General features: G+C 44.0%; 1 protein-coding gene across 5 annotated transcripts in view; it reads right to left on the bottom strand.

The window, feature by feature from the left end:
* tcf7 (transcription factor 7) overlaps window positions 1-16,851 on the bottom strand; it is a 71,909-nt gene extending 55,058 nt beyond the window's left edge. For all 5 annotated transcript variants that reach the window (XM_084074984.1, XM_084074985.1, XM_084074987.1 and 2 more), the window contains exons 1-3: window positions 16,318-16,851; window positions 15,468-15,549; window positions 13,621-13,718 (exon numbers count right to left, since the gene is read on the bottom strand). In XM_084074984.1, coding sequence (XP_083931110.1) covers window positions 13,621-13,718; window positions 15,468-15,549; window positions 16,318-16,500 — 363 coding nt within the window. In that variant the 5' untranslated portion in view covers window positions 16,501-16,851. The remainder of the gene's footprint in view (window positions 1-13,620; window positions 13,719-15,467; window positions 15,550-16,317) is intronic.
* Window positions 16,852-17,607: the final 756 nt, after the last annotated feature.

Genomic DNA, 17,607 nt, shown 5'->3' with positions numbered 1-17,607 from the left:
CGGGGGAGATACAGTCGCCAAAGGCAGCACGGCAGCTAAGATACAGCTACAGGACAAGAACAGTACAGTACTGTAGTGTATATACAGCCGACACACACACACACACACACACACACACACACACACACACACACACACACACACACACACACACACACACACACACACACACACACACACACACACACACACACACACACAAGTAGTGTACAATTGTGTGTAAGGTGGTAGCAGGTCAGCATATAATTATAGTGGTAACAGTGGTGTGTGTATGTTGGCCTGAATGCATGTACATCAGTGTACAAATGGTACTATACTAGTAGTGTGTAGGGGTCTATGTATCGCGTGTGTGTGTGCGTGTGTGTGTGTGTGTGTGTGTGTGTGTGTGTGTGTGTGTGCGTGTGTGTGTGTGCGTGCATGTCAGGGTGTAGTCTGCTTCCCTTCCTAGATGGGTATCAGATGGGGCGGATTAGGGCTGCTACTTTCTCGGAGCATGTGCACGTGTGTGTGTGTGTGTGTGTGTGTGTGTGTGTGTGTGTGTGTGTGTGTGTGTGTGTGTGTGTGTGTGTGTGTGTGTGTGTGTGTGTGTATGAGTGATCACACCCATGTGTGCTGGGCTGCCTCATGCGGCTGACGAGGCTCCAGCTGGTCTGGGTACAGCCATGGGTACAGGGAGGGGAGGGGAGGGGGGATGAGGGGGGTGCGGGCCGCTCTACTTTACTTTAGTTTGGTTCACTTCAGTTTAGTTGGGATTACTTTAGGGTTAGTTTCGTTTAGTAGTGTACTTGCAGTGGTTCTCAAAATGTACTTGCAGTGGTTCTGGTGGGGGGGGTTCCAGGGCATCCCCAGCTAAACGGTTGATACTTAGGAACCAAAATGGAACCGTATGGGTCTGTTATTCTGAGAGTGTACAAATGGAACGATGGAATAGAACTGTGAGAGTGTCCTTGAAATTAAACAAGTTTGAGAACCACTGTGGTGTACTTGACAGTACATCAATAAAGGATGGATCCATGATGACTAACCACTTAGTCTTGAACCCTGGCAAACCCTATTCTGGGGGAACATTCGCCACAAATAGCAGATCTACAAGCTTGCTGCGAGCTACATCAGCTATTTTCGGCAAAGAGATTTGGGGTACAGCGGGGAAAAGTGCGGACCAAGTACAGAGCCGGGCCCAGTCAAGTTTACTAAGTATAGAGGGATTACGTGGCTTTGGTAGGCGTGTCTCTCTGTGTGTGTGTGTGTGTGTGTGTGTGTGTGTGTGTGTGTGTGTGTGTGTGTGTGTGTGTGTGTGTGTGTGTGTGTGTGTGTGTGTGTGTGTGTGTGTGTGCGCGTGCGTGTGTGTGTTCATGCATGCGTGCATGTGTGCGTGATAATTGCTTATAAATAGACCACGTGTCAGTATTGTGTCAGTTCAAAGCTACCACAGAGATGGACCCCATGCTGGCATTCCAAAGAAGTGATGATGTTGAAGACAGCCAATAATGAGTCAGTCATTCAGCAGTCACTCAATCGGTTAAATAGCTAGGCAGCAAAGCCAGCCGAGAAGGAGGGCAGTCAGTCAGTCAGTCACTCAATTCAACGATCCAAAACAACACAAAAATTAGTAATCAGTCACTCAGCCAAATTTCACCATAAGAAATAAACACCACCAGTACAGATGCTGTGTGTGAACTCAACTGTGAAATGAAATGGTCTGCATTTCTGTAGTGCATTTAAGTGCTTTACAACGTGCAAAACATTCACCCTGCACTCACCGACGGCAGAGGATACAATGCAAGGTATCCAACCTGCTCACCGGGAGCAGTCGGGGGGGGGGGGGTTAAGCGTCTTGCTCAAGGACGCGTTGACTCGACGTCAGGAAGAGCCGGGGATTGAACCGGGAACCTTCTGGTTCCCAACCGGCTGCTCTAACTTCTCCTGAGCCACTGCCGCCCCGACTGTGATTACAGGATGTGCATGAACAGGCTGTAGTTTGATGGGATGGTGCGTCTGTTCCCCGTTAAACTGGTCTACGGCCGACATAGCGGCAACAACAATACGGCAAGTTCTGTTCCAACTTCCAGAAATACACATGGAAAAACATATGCACATCGGGCACACACACATAGCCGTAAACATGCACGTGCAAGTGCACGTATGTGAGATGGGAATCCCCATCCAACATTACACACACACACACTATGCACATGACAAGAACAAGAAAGTTGCCACCAAAACACACATGCACAAAGGCTCACGTGCACGCGCACGCACACACACACACACACACACACACACACACACACACACACACACACACACACACACCTCGTTCTAGGCGGAGAGTGTAAACAGCTCGTAAAGTTCCTCGCAGGGAGAGATGAAAGACAGGCAACACATGGCAAATGGTCTTCTACGGTTGTACTTGGCAGACAGACAGACTCAATGTGTGTGTGTGTGTGTGTGTGTGTGTGTGTGTGTGTGTGTGTGTGTGTGTGTGTGTGTGTGTGTGTGTGTGTGTGTGTGTGTGTGTGTGTGTGTGTGTGTGTGTGTGTGTGTGTGTGTGTGTGTGTGTGTGTGTGTGTGTGCGTGCGTGTGCACGCCTGTGTGCGTGCATGCGTTTGTTTTCAATGCACAGCAAACATACAGTGCAGTATGCATTCCCTGCAGGGGCTGATAAAGAGGTTTAAAATCCAAAGAGTGACATTAGTTTTTCTTTTTTTTCCATAGTTGACGAACGGGTGATGGATGAACTGTCGACCGCATCAGTGTTTTAACTGCAAAGGACTTACGATGTATTTGTGAGTTTTCACCAGGGCTAACCCCACACATTGTGTGATACGTCAGCACTGGTCTGCTCTCATACTGATTCATTAACAGCGTTAATGAATTAACGTTAGTCTGCTAATGCCAAACGCATGGAGAACTCCTCACAGGTGCTGTGACACCTAGACACACAACAGAAGCTCTGATTTCAGGCTCCGTCGTAACAATGAATCATCTCGCTGTAAATCAGACAACACATAGCCACACACACACATGCACGCACCGCACAAATATTATAAGGACCACAGTCTGAAAACAAGGAGCAAACCTTCTTTAATGAGTTTATCTGTTCTCCCCTTGCTTTCCTCTTTACTTTAGCAGTATCTATCCTAAAAGGCTTACATAAAGTTTACATGGAATCCAATTGCCCTGCCAAGTGCCAACACACATGCACGCAGTGCACACACACACACACAATTTGTTCACCCAAACAATTATATGCACTTAATACATGTATACAACACAGGGATGAACACGCACCCCATCACACACAGTATAGTCCTGTCTTATCTTCATTAACGTGTGGTTTGTGATGTTTTAACCACCGTAAGTCAAATCCATTCTACCAAATACCTATGGGACTCAGATTCTATCTCTGGTCATCGTGACTCACAAGGAGTTTTTCAAGTTGAAATTCTGGTATTTGTGGAGAGCAACATGGTTGTACGACAAATGATAACTTAGGCTCAAAGGCTTAATCAAAGCCATCACATCCTCGGCCAGTCTGCATCTAACCACACTTATACAAGTAGGTGGGAGGGGGTCTTTTCTTTGATGAAAAGTACAGGCTACATTTGACTCTGTGTGTGTGTGTGCGCGCACGCGCGTGTGTGTGTGTGTGTGTGTGTGTGTGTGTGTGTGTGTGTGTGTGTGTGTGTGTGTGTGTGTGTGTGTGTGTGTGTGTGTGTGTGTGTGTGTGTGTGTGTGTGTGTGTGTGTGTGTGTGTGTGTGTGTGTGTGTGTGTGTGTGTGTGTGTGTGCGTGCGTGCGTGCGTGCGTGTGCGTGTGTGTGTGTGTGTGTGTCTGTGTCTGTGAGTGCGTGCGTGTGTGCGTGTACTGTAAAGCCTGACTAATCCAAGAAGGTGGTGACACCATATTGTGAAAGTGGATCTACAGCTACGGTATGAAGAGGAAATGAAAGAAGACTTTAATTCCCAAAGGTCAAATGATCTCATGAGACAAAATATCTCTCTCGCTCTCTCTCTTACGCACACGCACACGCACACGCACACGCACACACACACACACACACACACACACACACACACACACACACACACGCACACAAAAAGGATTTGACTATCATCGGAAGTCCCACCACGAAATGAAAGTGTCAACTTTTGAGAAACCGACAAAGTAAAAGAAACTATTGCTTGGTTTCCCCCTTTGGTTTTGGGGCATCTCATGAGTTTGTCATGATGTCCAGGTCCTGAAACACGTCCTACACGCTGGGTGGGTGGGGGTCAACTGAATGAATGAATGTGACTTTGAATCCACGGCGGGTCGATGTGTGGCGTTATTCTTAACCCCCTTGCTTATGGCAAATAGCAAAAATAGGTGAGCTTGTAGATCTCCTACATGGAAATTGTGTAAATATTTGAAATGTTTATAAAGAACAAAAATGTATACTGTATATACAGTATATAATAATCGCCTATAAAGAAATGCCCAAAATAGTGGTTAAAATTGTAAAAAACAGGGACATTGTGACAGAGCTGTACAATGTCAACACAGACAGGTAGGGAGGGAGGGGATTTGGTCACCGCCCGCTCAGCTAAACTTTGAGATGCTCCATTGAGCAGAGAGAAGGGGGGGGGGGGGGGGGGTCTTTAAAGGTTATTTGCACAAACAGACTGTGAAGGAAGTTGCCTACTTGAATAGCCAACAGACCTGTAAACCTGCAGTAATGTGTGTGTATGTGTATGTGTCTGTGTGCGTGCGTGCGAGCGACGTGCGCGTGCAACTATTTAGATAATGTTTGAGTGCGTGACCGTGTTGTCATTTATTAACTATCGACTGAGAATGTGTGCATCTGTGCGCCCTGGACCAGTGCTACTCTGAACACACACACACATACACACAACAACATACCCTGTTTGGCTTTCCTCTGTAGGTCAGTGAGTCACCTGGGCGCAACACACACACGCACACGCGCACACACACACACACACACACACACACACACACACACACACACACACACACACACACACACACACACACACACACACACACACACACACACACACACACACACACACACACACACCGTGTAAAGATCTCCCAAACAAACAAAGAGCAGTTTCTGGTTGAAACTTGTGTCCCTCCCTTTCAGGAAAACACTCACTGAAAGGGTCTGCGTACACGTACAGTACACACACGTGCACACACACACACACACACACACACAAACACACACACACACACACACACACACACCAACTCCTGATCTAATAACCTCTCTCTCTCTGTCTCTCTCTCTCTCTCCCTCGAGTGTCCCTGCGCTAAATGACCTGTGTAAACCGTTATGTAATGACTTCCAATGAGACCTTCCCCCTTCGCTCAGCCCCGCCTTCTCCCCTGCCCCCCGCCCCCCCCCTCTCTCTCTAAAGCATAGGAGAGGACGGGAGGAGAGGTGACTATAAAAGCAGCAGTCATTCCCTCAGAGCAGATGCTTCCACCTCGCCGCTCCTTTCATGGCAGCCAACAAACACCAAGCATGTTGTTAAATTGTGCACGTTTTGCATGCGTCAATTTTGCGTGCGGGTTTCGCGTGCGATTTAACCTTTATTTAACCAGGTGCTACCGCTGAGATTAAAAATACCCCCCGTTGCTTTAACGACACACACACACACACACGCACGCACGCACACACACACACACACACACACACACACACACACACACACACACACACACACACACACACACACACACACACACACACACACACACACACACTGATGAGAGAGTGAGTTGATGTTTCGTTTGTTTCGTTTATGGGCGCACAGCTTTTGTCTGTGTGAGTGTGTGAGTGTGTGTGTGTGTGTGTTTGTGTGTGTGTGTGTGTGTGTGTGCGTGCGTGCGTGCGTGCGTGCGTGCGTGCGTGCGTGCGTGCGTGCGTGCGTGTGTGTGTGTGTGTGAAAAATGAAAAAATCATTCAAACAAACCCACACTTCCACTGTCAACACCTGTCTCTGCTCCTCTCCTCTTTTCCTCATCCCTCCCTCTCTCTCTCTCTCTCTCTCTCTCCCTCCGCCGGAAAGAAATAAGTGGATGAATAATTACAGGTATAAACACCGCAGGGGAATCCTATGGGTTTTTCCCCCCTTCTGCTTGTCCTTCTGATATTCTTTAACGTTTTAAACTTGTCGACTGAGCGGGTTTCTCTCCAGGCGCCTTCAAAGCCCGCTACTTCAAAGCCGGGAGGGCGACGTGGACCCCTCTTATCACCATTTTGTATTTTAAGTTGCTTGGCCCCCCACCGTCTTTCCTCAGTTCTCTCCCAGGACTCCCCCCAACTCCTTACCTCTCTATTAAACCCATTTCACTTGCTGTTTATTTCTCTTTAACCTTGCTAACTCATCACTCAGTATTTATATATCCTTTCTCCCCCCCGCCCTCTCTCTCTCTCTCTCTCTCTCTCTCTCACTCCCCCCCTCTCTCTCACTCCCTCCCTCTCTCCTCTCTCTCTCTCTCTCTCTCTCTCTCTCTCTCTCTCTCTCAAACCATAAGATTCCATGAACATACCCAAAACATCCAACTTGGGCTAAAAAGTAAAAGTACTACTTATGGTTTGTTTTTAGCACACCAAGGTGCCAAATGGGCACACGCTGACTGCCACAGTGTTTAGGGCAAACATAGGGCGATATATCAAAAGCCCTTGACCAAAGACTAATAGTAAACTAGGAAATTTGCCCACTAATCTATTAATCGATTATTAGTACTTAATTAGTTCTAGACAAATCTGTAAAATTGAGTTTCCTGCATACAATCATGCAGTGACCAGCCGGTTCAGGTTGGTGAGGTTGAGGACTGAACATTCTAATGTTGATTTCACAATGGCTACTGGCTATTAATAAAAAGGGATATATCTAGACATTACAAGAGATGTGCTCACCATTTTTCAAGAAAGATTTCATTCAGCATGGAAATAAAACACAAAAAGATCAACAAATTGACTAATCAACTAATAAAGTCTTGGTCGACTAAGACCAAACCGACCGATTAATTGATTATTCAACTATGAGGGAATCCGCCCATACTGTACAGGTCAAAAAAATATTTGCAGTTATTTCTTCAAGCCGTCAATGAACAGTCAATAAGGCATACGGCTCTATTATTCATATTTTCAATATAGTCTAGAATAATGAATGAAAGATTTGTCTTGAGACACTGCTATCCAAGATTATTCTAAGTGTTGTGGGTAATCCTCCCATGTGAAGGATGAACGGTTTACTACAACACTATTCATGTGATTGTTTCCTCTCCGTCACGGCATGAACAACAACCATTTTAGTCTCCTTAGAATTTTGTCTCTGACTTCTCAAGGTCAGATTATGCGCACAATGCATACAACTGTCATCCCCATGTTTGGCTGACAGCTGCAAAATGGTATTTCACTGATCAACCACCTCATGTCAATCAGTAATCTCACACTTAATCTGCCGTAATCTCCATTTACACTTTGCACAACAATGGAGAATTCAAAGTCTCCCTTTTCTTGGAGCAGATTGCTACTGTCACATTGTACGGTCTCTATTAGACTGCACTGAATCCTAAATTAAATCTTACATAATCCTTTTACTCATTGAGTAAATCTGGGGGCGGCCTAGGAGATATGTATAATTTCACTGCTGCAGTGTTTGACATACAAGACTATTTTGAACCTAGAAAAAAAGCTCAAATGCTCGGATGTAACGCGGTTGTCATCCGACAACAGTGGTGTTGGCCAGCGTGGCCGAAAGCCGCTTTTCTCCTTTTAGGCCCCCGTAAATCCAGGGGCCCGCTTCTTATCGGAGGCAGTCAGAGACGGAATGAGGGCCCCGGCACTGCCTAGGCCCCACAGCCCCTGGTGTCGGTATGAAGGGAGGGGATTAGGAAGCCCTAAGCCTGTGTTGCTGCCATTGTTTACCCAGGGACTAGGGGGGGCTGGATGAACAACCCCCTTGTCAACACTGCAGCACAATGAAAGACAAGTAAGTGGCAAGATCCTTCAGACTTAAGACATATTGTACACACACACACGCAGGCACTCCCTTTGATAGAGGACTGGCTGTGTATTCTGAGTGAAAACAGAGGAGAGGAGAGGAGAGGAGAGGAGAGAAGAGAAGAGAAGAGAAGAGAAGAGAAGAGAAGAGAAGAGAAGAGAAGAGAAGAGAAGAGAAGAGAAGAGAAGAGAAGAGAAGAGAAGAGAAGAGAAGAGAAGAGAAGAGAAGAGAAGAGAAGAGAAGAGATTCTCCGCATGAGACTGGGGTAAAAAAGGTGTGCGTGCTGCAGTAGACACCAAAAATTAACCAACCTGGTCACGGCTAATAATAATAGATTCATAAATAATCACTGAGATGTCTCAAACACTGTGACCTTTCACAAATGTTGAACCATCTCTTTACTCCCTTTCCTGGAAATGAAACTTCATTACTGCAGGAATTCCCCATGTTCATAAGATGGCACTCAAACGGAACCGTTTCTTTTTTTTTGTGAGACACTATAACCCGTAAGTCCTTCAATGAAACAATGATTTAAGGCATCATCGCGTGGCCATGCTGCTCGACAAAAACGTCATTGTGCAGTGAGACATGGCGAAGTGTAGTCCTACATTTCCATGCACTCTCAATAATGTCCTAACTTGGAGTACTGTACTCCAGTTGAACCGGCGACCTCCATACAGCGCAACGGGTCTGGGGTGATAACAAACATGGGACTTCCTCGGACACATAAAACCAATTGACCCAAGACAATGGATACAGTTCAGTCAGGTTGGCCGCTTCAGACAGTCGGGTTACATCCTGTATCGATACGCCGTTGCCATGTGAGATCACAACTGGAGAGAGTGTGTCATGTCTTCGTTTGACCTCAGCCTCCACATCAGAGCGTTTCTCTGGTTGCTGTGGCAGTCAGTGCATTTGCATGCCTAATATTGGGATAAGCGGCCCTTTGCCTTGGGCCTCCATCATTGGCTGATCAGTGCCGGAGCACAGTCTGAGGCTGTCCAAAGAATCACTTTTTCCATTATTCTGATGAGCGCGTTGTGTGACCGCATGACAAATCTAAGCCTCAATGGAAAGACATAAATTCTAAGTGGCGACTAATGAACCTACAAATCAAACTCAGTGCGCTACCGTCCCTCTTAGCGATGACAGTGAGTGAACGCTGTCCCTCCGGAAAAGGCTCACTGACAGGAATCAACACCAGACCAAATACTACAGTGACAAAGAGTCTGTGTGAAAGTGGCACATCCCTTGAACACAAACCACCACAGAGCAACTTCTTCGTTTCACTCCTCATTTTCTCTCTCATCCCTCTTTCTCTCCTCGTCCTATTCTCTGTTCTCTTTCTCTGTTTGTCCCTGTGATCTAGAGGTGCAACAGTTAACTGATTGATTAATTGATCATAAAAGATAATCAATAAATTACTAAACTAATCAATTAATAGGAGAAACATGTCATAAATAGTGAAAATAACAACAACTTCACAGCGCGTCACATTGCAACACGATTTGAGTTTTTAGATCTGCCAAAATAATGCATAAGTGCTTAATCGATTATTCTATTCAGGGAATTATTCTACGTTGGAGTGACAGTCCCACCTCAGCTGGAGTTGGAGGTTCCTTGGAATGACAAGGATGGCCTCCCCAGCTTAAACACTGTCTCCTGGTAATACACAGCAGTACACACACAAACCAGTGCTAGTTACTCATGAACACACACACACACACACACACACACACGCACAGACACACACACGCACATATAGATACACTCACTTCAAACAACAAACCTGAAGAAAAACAAATATGCACATCCAAACCGGAAAATGTCACGAATCTGGCATACATTTTCAGGAACAAACAAAAACGACGTGAATAAACATGTGTACACACACGCATACATACATTCAGTACACACACATCAAAGCCCAGATACATATACATACATACCCCACGTAGGAAGAATCTTGAAGACAGACAACATGCATACATATGCAAACAAATACAAACACACACTGTACAAACCACAAGCTTACATTACAGATTAAGGCTTTACTGGGATAGAAAGAACTGAGAGAGATCAAGCCCATCTGGGAGGCTCACAAATGCCTCTCTTTGGCTACTTTCTCTAGAAAAAGGACAAATGGCATCTACATTCATAAAACAAGGGCACAGTTCACTTCCATGTCCTATGACATCTTACAGTGGGGTTTTATCACTGTCTCTTGGATTAGGAAGAAAGAACCCCCCCCCCCCCCCCTCTCCCCCAAGTGTTCTGTTCCTCTGCAAACATACATGACTTGTGAATAGAGAGATTATAAGTGCTGTTTTATTTTCCAAATGTGAGATTCTTTTGAAGGGTTGCTAACATTAATAACACAATAATATGGCAGTGTGATTAATCGTCTGGGTGGAGGGGTGTTGTTGTCCCTTAATGAGACAATCTGCTCGTTGAGGCCTTTTAATTTGGCAACGAACAGGCAAATCTTAGCAGAACAAAAACAGACTTAGTTCATTTAGATTTTAGCCTCAACTGGTTTTATACAATATACTTATTATTCTATCAACCCACCCACCCCCTCTCTCTCTCCCCCTCTCCCCCTCTCTCTCTCTCTCTCTCTCTCTCTCTCTCTCTCTCTCTCTCTCTCTCTCTCTCTCATGTCTCTACTCACTGTCAGTATCCAATAAAGCAGAGAATGCAAAAGAAAAAGAAGAACTAAATTAATTCCATTCAGAAAACTAGGACAAATATAGAAAGGCTGATATAAGTGAAATAAATCTGCCTAGTGTGGCTGCAAGAGGCGAGGAAAAGTGGAGACAGACATATTTTATATTTCCCCCTTTTGCCTCAAACAGTAAAGTAAGCCGACAAACCCTTGCATGTTAACAAGCAACTAGCCGCAGTAAGGAACGTGAGGGCAACAACACATAGCGGCCCCCGAAGGGACAGGCGTGCGTGATAGAAATGTATTAGATAAAGACATAAGAGGGCCGGGCGGGCAGGAATGGACCCTTTATTTTTCTTCTTGTTGTTACAATCACTTTAACAACTCGTTGTTCATCACCTCGTCTTGCATAAACATCACAAGCCACGAGCAACACTAAACAGCCCTGTCAGTCCATGTCAGAACTCACGAACCCTGCAGTTTCCCTATCCATCCTGCCCAGTGCGGCTCCGCTCCGCTCAGCCGTCCATAATCACCACCCCTACCTCAGGCCTTTCAAGTGGCAGGTAGACTGGGGCCAGATATGCTGCTACCGCCTTGCTACCAGACCCCTAATTACAAGGGAAGCAGCAACAAGTGAGCATTGTGTGGAGCCTTCAAGACACATGAGGGAAAGAAAGTGCTCTTTATCTTGTATACCCCCCCCCCCCCCCCACACACACACACACACACACACACATAAACACACTAGGAGCCATGAAAAGAAAAGAAATCGCTGAGAATCTCTGTGGTTGGCACTCCAAGGTTGTTGAGGATAACGCCAACCGTGGAGACGGGTGAGAGGAGAGGAGAGGAGAGGAGAGGAGAGGAGAGGGACAAGAAGACAGAATGAAAATAAAAGTCAAGCAAACAGAGCATAAAACAGGCAGACGTACTACAGTTCTGCTGTAAGTGGAGGGTGAAGGAGGTGGAGACACATTGATGAGCCAGACATACCATTACGCTTTGCTCACATTGTTTGTCTGACACCATGCCGGATGTGCCATGTTATGCAATGACAACTATGAGGAGACTACGGTGGTAAACTTTCAAAGAACTTTTCTAAGTAAATACGAGCTTACTCCCTCTCTCGTATTCTCCATCAAATTATAGGATGGGGCGATAAGTACTTGGCACAGCATGGCGAATACAATGGGACATAAACGTTGATGTGCACTCAGAAATGAGGCTTAACGTGGACGAGCCCACATGCATTTAACATGTAATGTGTGGAAGCACTTTTCCAAGCGTGCGCACACAAGCACACGCACACGCACGCACGCACGCACGCACACATGCACACGCACACACACACATACACACACACACACACACACACACACACACACACACACACACACACACACACACACACACCTTTTATAGTGGAAAAGGGAGGCCCCTAAAAGTGCAAGTTGCCATTGTGATATTTTCTCCTGAAAAACAAAAACTTCAAAGGCTGCTTTTTAATCAATGGAGACGGCTGTATTTTGAAAAGCTCTAAGAAAGTTCAAAGCCTCTCTATCATTTTAATCTCCAGAAAATAGATTTGTGAAACGGTACATTCATATACGCACTCTGTATGAAGATGTCCCCTGTTTAATAATGTCTGTTTTATGGCAGCATATTTCTAGAAACAGGATTATTCACTGTGACAAACTATCGTATATAATCACTCATTACCATCTGAAATAATTTGTCCAATTAAGCTTGGTTATTGGTCCTAATGACTGTGCTGTCTGCTATACCAACTAATATCAGTACATTCTCAAATTTCTAATAATTTGTATCTCTTGAAATTCCCCACAGGTTATTTCTGATGCAGAGCAGTAAACTTAAAGCCTCTATTTAGAGAGTGACAAGCTGTTATAATTCACACATAAGGGTGCAAAAAAATATTCACATCATGATGTGCACGTCAGCCATCCTATTCAAACAAAAGAAAGATTCTACTTTTTCCACATGAATCTGTGGCTACTTTATTCGACTTCACTCGATTTTAAGTGCTGTTTTGTTTTATGAGACAGAGGGGGAGGAAGGAATAGAGGAACAGTTCGGAACACTTGTAAAGTTCTCCGCTGATTTGCAGTGACATCCGTGTAATCCCATTGATCTCAGATTCTAAGTGCGTTGTCAATGCAAGTCTGTGCATCCATGTCATATTATCGCCGTGTCAAATTACAGGCACGCGTTAAAACACAGAGCCAGGCAAATGCCGGGTTATTCTGGTTCCGCTTTGTGGTGCGAGTGCTGGAGGTGAAGTATGGTGTGGGGACAAACGACCAACTACTCAACCCTCTAAACACCATGGATTCAAAATGTAGTCTCAACCTGCTTCATCGCATGACGACTACCCTTGTCTCATGTTACAGTAAAATAATAGAGGAAACACCTTGCTTAGTATCTTTTTTTTTTAAAGGAGGAAAACTGATCAACTGTAGTGTAGAACCATGTAATCGTCACGTTGACTTTTCACTTCAGCCTATTGGGAAATATTTTACATTTATAATTGAGTGGTAAAGTGGTATTCCATTCAACAGCCTTATCTTCATCGTTTGATATTAAAAAAACTTCACAGTTTAGCTTGTGTAGAGCTAAACTGTAACCATCTAACTAGTATGGAACTGATGATAATTCAACAACTGCTTTGGGCTTGAGCATACGCTCGAGCTGGATTCTAAACGCTGGATTCTAAACGGGGACTAAAAAACATACTCATATCTGATATGGAGACTAAACAAAAAAATGAAGATCTACAAGCTCACAGTGAATCGCATCCGCGACGGGTTGTGACCACTCGGTGTGATGTGACCAGTGTAATGAAGCCAGCCAGCAAGACAGACAGACAGACAGACAGACAGACAGACAGACAGACAGAGTTTGAAGTTGAACTTACCGATGGTGACCCTGAGCTGTTTTGTAGGTAGGGGTCGGGCAGCATCAGGAACGGGTAGCTCTGGTACGTCTTATACATGCCTCCATCTTGCTTAGACACTGCCGTCAGTGAGACACAGGCAGCAAGTAATACAAAAAAAACATTAGTCAAGTCTAGTCACCTTTGTTTGTATAGCACATTTAAAAACAACAGAAGTGCTGTCCATTCAAACCAACATCATGTGTAGACCTCAAAATTAGAGACCACACAAAACCATTTTAAAATAAAACATAGAAGAGACATTATAGGAGAGGATAAATTGGCAGCAAGTGCATTGATACTTAACATTTTACTTGGCAAACATTTTTCAAATGTTAAAAAAAATTAACTTGGTGAAACTCATACTGGAATGAGAGGATTTTTTTTAAGTTTTTAGTTTTTTTTTTTACTCTAATGTCTCAGACTTGCAGACAACCAGGGACTTGACATTACCTCGGTGGCATTCTGTCACACTTGAAACAAAAGTCTCACAACAGTCACCTGGGGAGATTAACAAGGCTTAACAAGCGACATCTCCTGTAGATGAAGTGTTATTATAACACTTCACCACAATGGTCACAAGGCTAGCTCTTATTTATTACAGGCCAGGGTCTCTACAAGTGGATCAGCTATAACTAGTTTATAAGTGGTCAGTGGTGTGTGAGAAACATCCATCCCCCCACCAGTGGTGTAAAGTAACTAAGCACATTTACTCAACTAAAATGTTTAGGTATTTTTACTTTACTGGCGTATTTCCAGTTTTCAGTACTTTTACTTCTACTCCAATACATCTCAGAGGCAAATATTGTATATTCTTTTACTCCACTACAATTATTTGAAAACTTTAGTTACTAGTAACTTTGTAGATTTTGATTACAAAATATACATTAACCACTTCAACCCTATACATTTCAGCTATTTTCAAATGATTTTTATACATTTGAAAACATGTGAAATGTGAAATTCTGCTTAATGAGTACTTTCTACTTTTGGTACTTTAAGTACATTTTGATACCAATACTTTTGTGCTTTTAATTTAGAATTCCGGACATTTACTTGTAACAGAGTATTTCTGTATTGCAGTATTGATACAACATTTGAGTACTTTTTCCACCACTGCCCCCCACCGCGTCCGTTCGGTCGTTTGAAGCCACTGAACCGACAGGCTAAAAGTGTAGACATGCAGGCAGCTAAAGCCTTTTCTGTAAAAGTCAGGTCACAAGTTGCTGCTAGTCTAGTCTTGGCTACGGGTGTGAAACAGTCATCAGTGTTGCCATGTCCGCTTATTATAAGCGACTTTGGGCTAGTCTTTCTGTAAAGTTGCTTGTAAAACTTAGTTGCGGGTTGCGGTTTTTTGGGGCTTATTTCTAAAGTGTAGCTGCTTATTGGGGCTTGTTTCCACATTTTTTAAATTATTATTTGAGCCAGTGGTTCTCAAATATTTTCATGAAAATGTTTTGTGCCAGGGGAGCATTTGTGTTAGAATGTTTAATCCCCCCCCTCAAATATTCCACATTTTATTGCAAGAGTTTTGGAAAATAGCTGATCTACAAGCTCACAACAAGTCGCATCGTTGCTCGCGATGAGCTTGTAGATCGTCTATTTTCAAATAGCCGATGCATGATATCTAAAGTGTGGCTTCCTTTAGCTTGTTTTTCTAGACCTGGTTGCTGATTTCTCTCACAACCTCTGGCAACCATGCTTCAGACCATTTAACGCAGCTGAATTTTGCAGGACTGTACTTTAGATATAATTGACGAGCATTTTACGTTTCGCATTTAAAGATATAAATATACCAAAATAAGCGTCCTTGTTTAGTTCTCTCTTACCTCCGTCCAGCTGGTGGTCCCTGTGACTGTGTTTGTCCGGGTATCCCCCTCTCTGTTCGGCCTGATGGCCCCGTCTGACCGCCTGCAAAAAGGTAGGATGAGGAGGATTGACTGACATTTGACAACAAGCGTGCGTTGTTTGTTTCACAACAAATCAACACAAACACACAAAGTTTTGCAACTACATCATTCATTCATTAACCGATGGAGCGAGTTTCGCATCCATGGTTGTCAATGGAGAGGATGTTTAAAACAATATAGATATAAACACGTTTTCCCTTTTTTTTATCACAGTGGTTGTGAGCATGTAAAAAAATCCCCAAAAAGTCAATAGACAGAACGTGGTTCTAAATTGCCTTAGATCACGAGTCACGACTATCATAGATGTATTTGACTTTTTCTTAGATATGCAAATGTAAAACTCGATAACATCTATGACAGTCTTGAACCTATATCGTTTTGGGAAAATTCTATACAAACATAATATATAATAGTCTTGAACAAGGCTATAAATTGATCCTAACAACGTCTGTAACTCTGACAGTGTACATTTGTATAGTTAAAGGGGGTCCTTGAAAATGTAAAAGTTTTAAGAACCACTGCTTTAACATAGCCTTGGATCAAGATTATCATAGATGTATTTGATCGATTTTTAAATTTGCATATTAGATATCTCTATGATCAAGCAAAAGTCAGACTCAATCAAATCCATCTATGATAGTCTTGATCCAAGGCTAGCTTTAACACACACTCATTCACCTACACACACACACACACACACACACACACTCGCGCGCTCTCTCTCTCTCTCTCTCTCGCTCTCTCTCTCTCCCCCGTGCATGCCACCTACCGGACTTTGATGTATCTCCGACTCGTTGACCAGGGACGACTTGAGGTCGGCCAGGTCTCTCTCCGTGGTGAACGCGTCGTTCTCCTGGTGAATCTTCTCCTCCTGCTCCCCCTCGTCTTTGAAGGCGATCATCTCATCGTTGGCTCCCAGGTCGTCTCCTCCGCCGCTGCTCAGCTGAGGCATGTTTAATACAACAACCCCCAGAAGAAAAACAACACAAAAAAAAGGATGTAATAATCTTGCTCTGGCGCTGGCTGGCGCTCCTTTGATCTCTCCTTGAAGTGAAACTTTTCTATTAAAATAAAGATCTCCTCTTCTTTCTTTTAAAGTTCTCTCTCCTGTCCCGGGGACGGGCGAGAAAAAAAGTACAATCGTAAGAAAGTTTTTGTCTTTTTTTTTTTGTTGCTTGTTACGCTGCTATAACGCGATGGTTGGTGTTGGTGGCCCCAGCAGCGAGTTGTGGGCTAATGTTCCCCCGGCAGCAACAAACAGAGCATTTGAGCTCCTAGACAAGGCGAGGACTCCGACATCAAACGGGCCGAGCGGCTGATTGACACATTCAATGACTTGTTGGGGGTTGTACGATTGTTTCTACTGCACCGAGGCTGCCTCTTAAAGGGACAGTGCAGCCATTATTATTCATGACCTTTAACACTTCACTTCACCAAAGGGGGGGGGGGGCTAGACCTGAGGCCGATTCTACTACAGTAGTTCTCACACTTTTTTCCCAAGTTTTATTTGTAAAATGTTCAAAAATAGCAGATGTGCAATTGACGCACTGCAAGCTTGTACATCTGCTATTTTTGAACATTTTTGAACAATCTTGAAATCTTGACCTGATATGAGGCAGAGTCAGTAGTTCTCACACTTTCAAGATTAAAAAAAAAATCAAAAATAGCAGATGTACAAGCTTACATTGCGACACGAAGTGACGTGCTGCGTACATCTGCTATTTTTGAACATTTAAAAAATAAAAAATAAAATCTTGAAATCTTGAAAAGGCCAATTCTACAAATGCCTTCTAAATCAGTAGTTCTCACACCTTCAAGATTTTTTTTTAAAAACATGTTGAAAAATAGCAGATGTACAAGCTGTACAAGACGTTTTTACTGATCAAATACAAGAGGGTTTCGTGTTAAAACTAGGCACTTGGATTGTTGCACTTTCCAAAACACAGCTTGATTATCACATGTATTTGAGAAAGGAAATAGTGGTCGCGCATGACTGCACACACACACACACACACACACACACACACACACACACACACACACACACACACACACACAC

This window comes from Gymnoscopelus microlampas, assembly GCF_963454915.1.
Source record: "Gymnoscopelus microlampas genome assembly, chromosome: 12".
Classification (NCBI taxonomy): domain Eukaryota; kingdom Metazoa; phylum Chordata; class Actinopteri; order Myctophiformes; family Myctophidae; genus Gymnoscopelus; species Gymnoscopelus microlampas.
The sequence above is the reverse complement of the archived record's forward strand: the minus strand, read 5'-3'. Positions and strand labels throughout refer to the sequence as shown.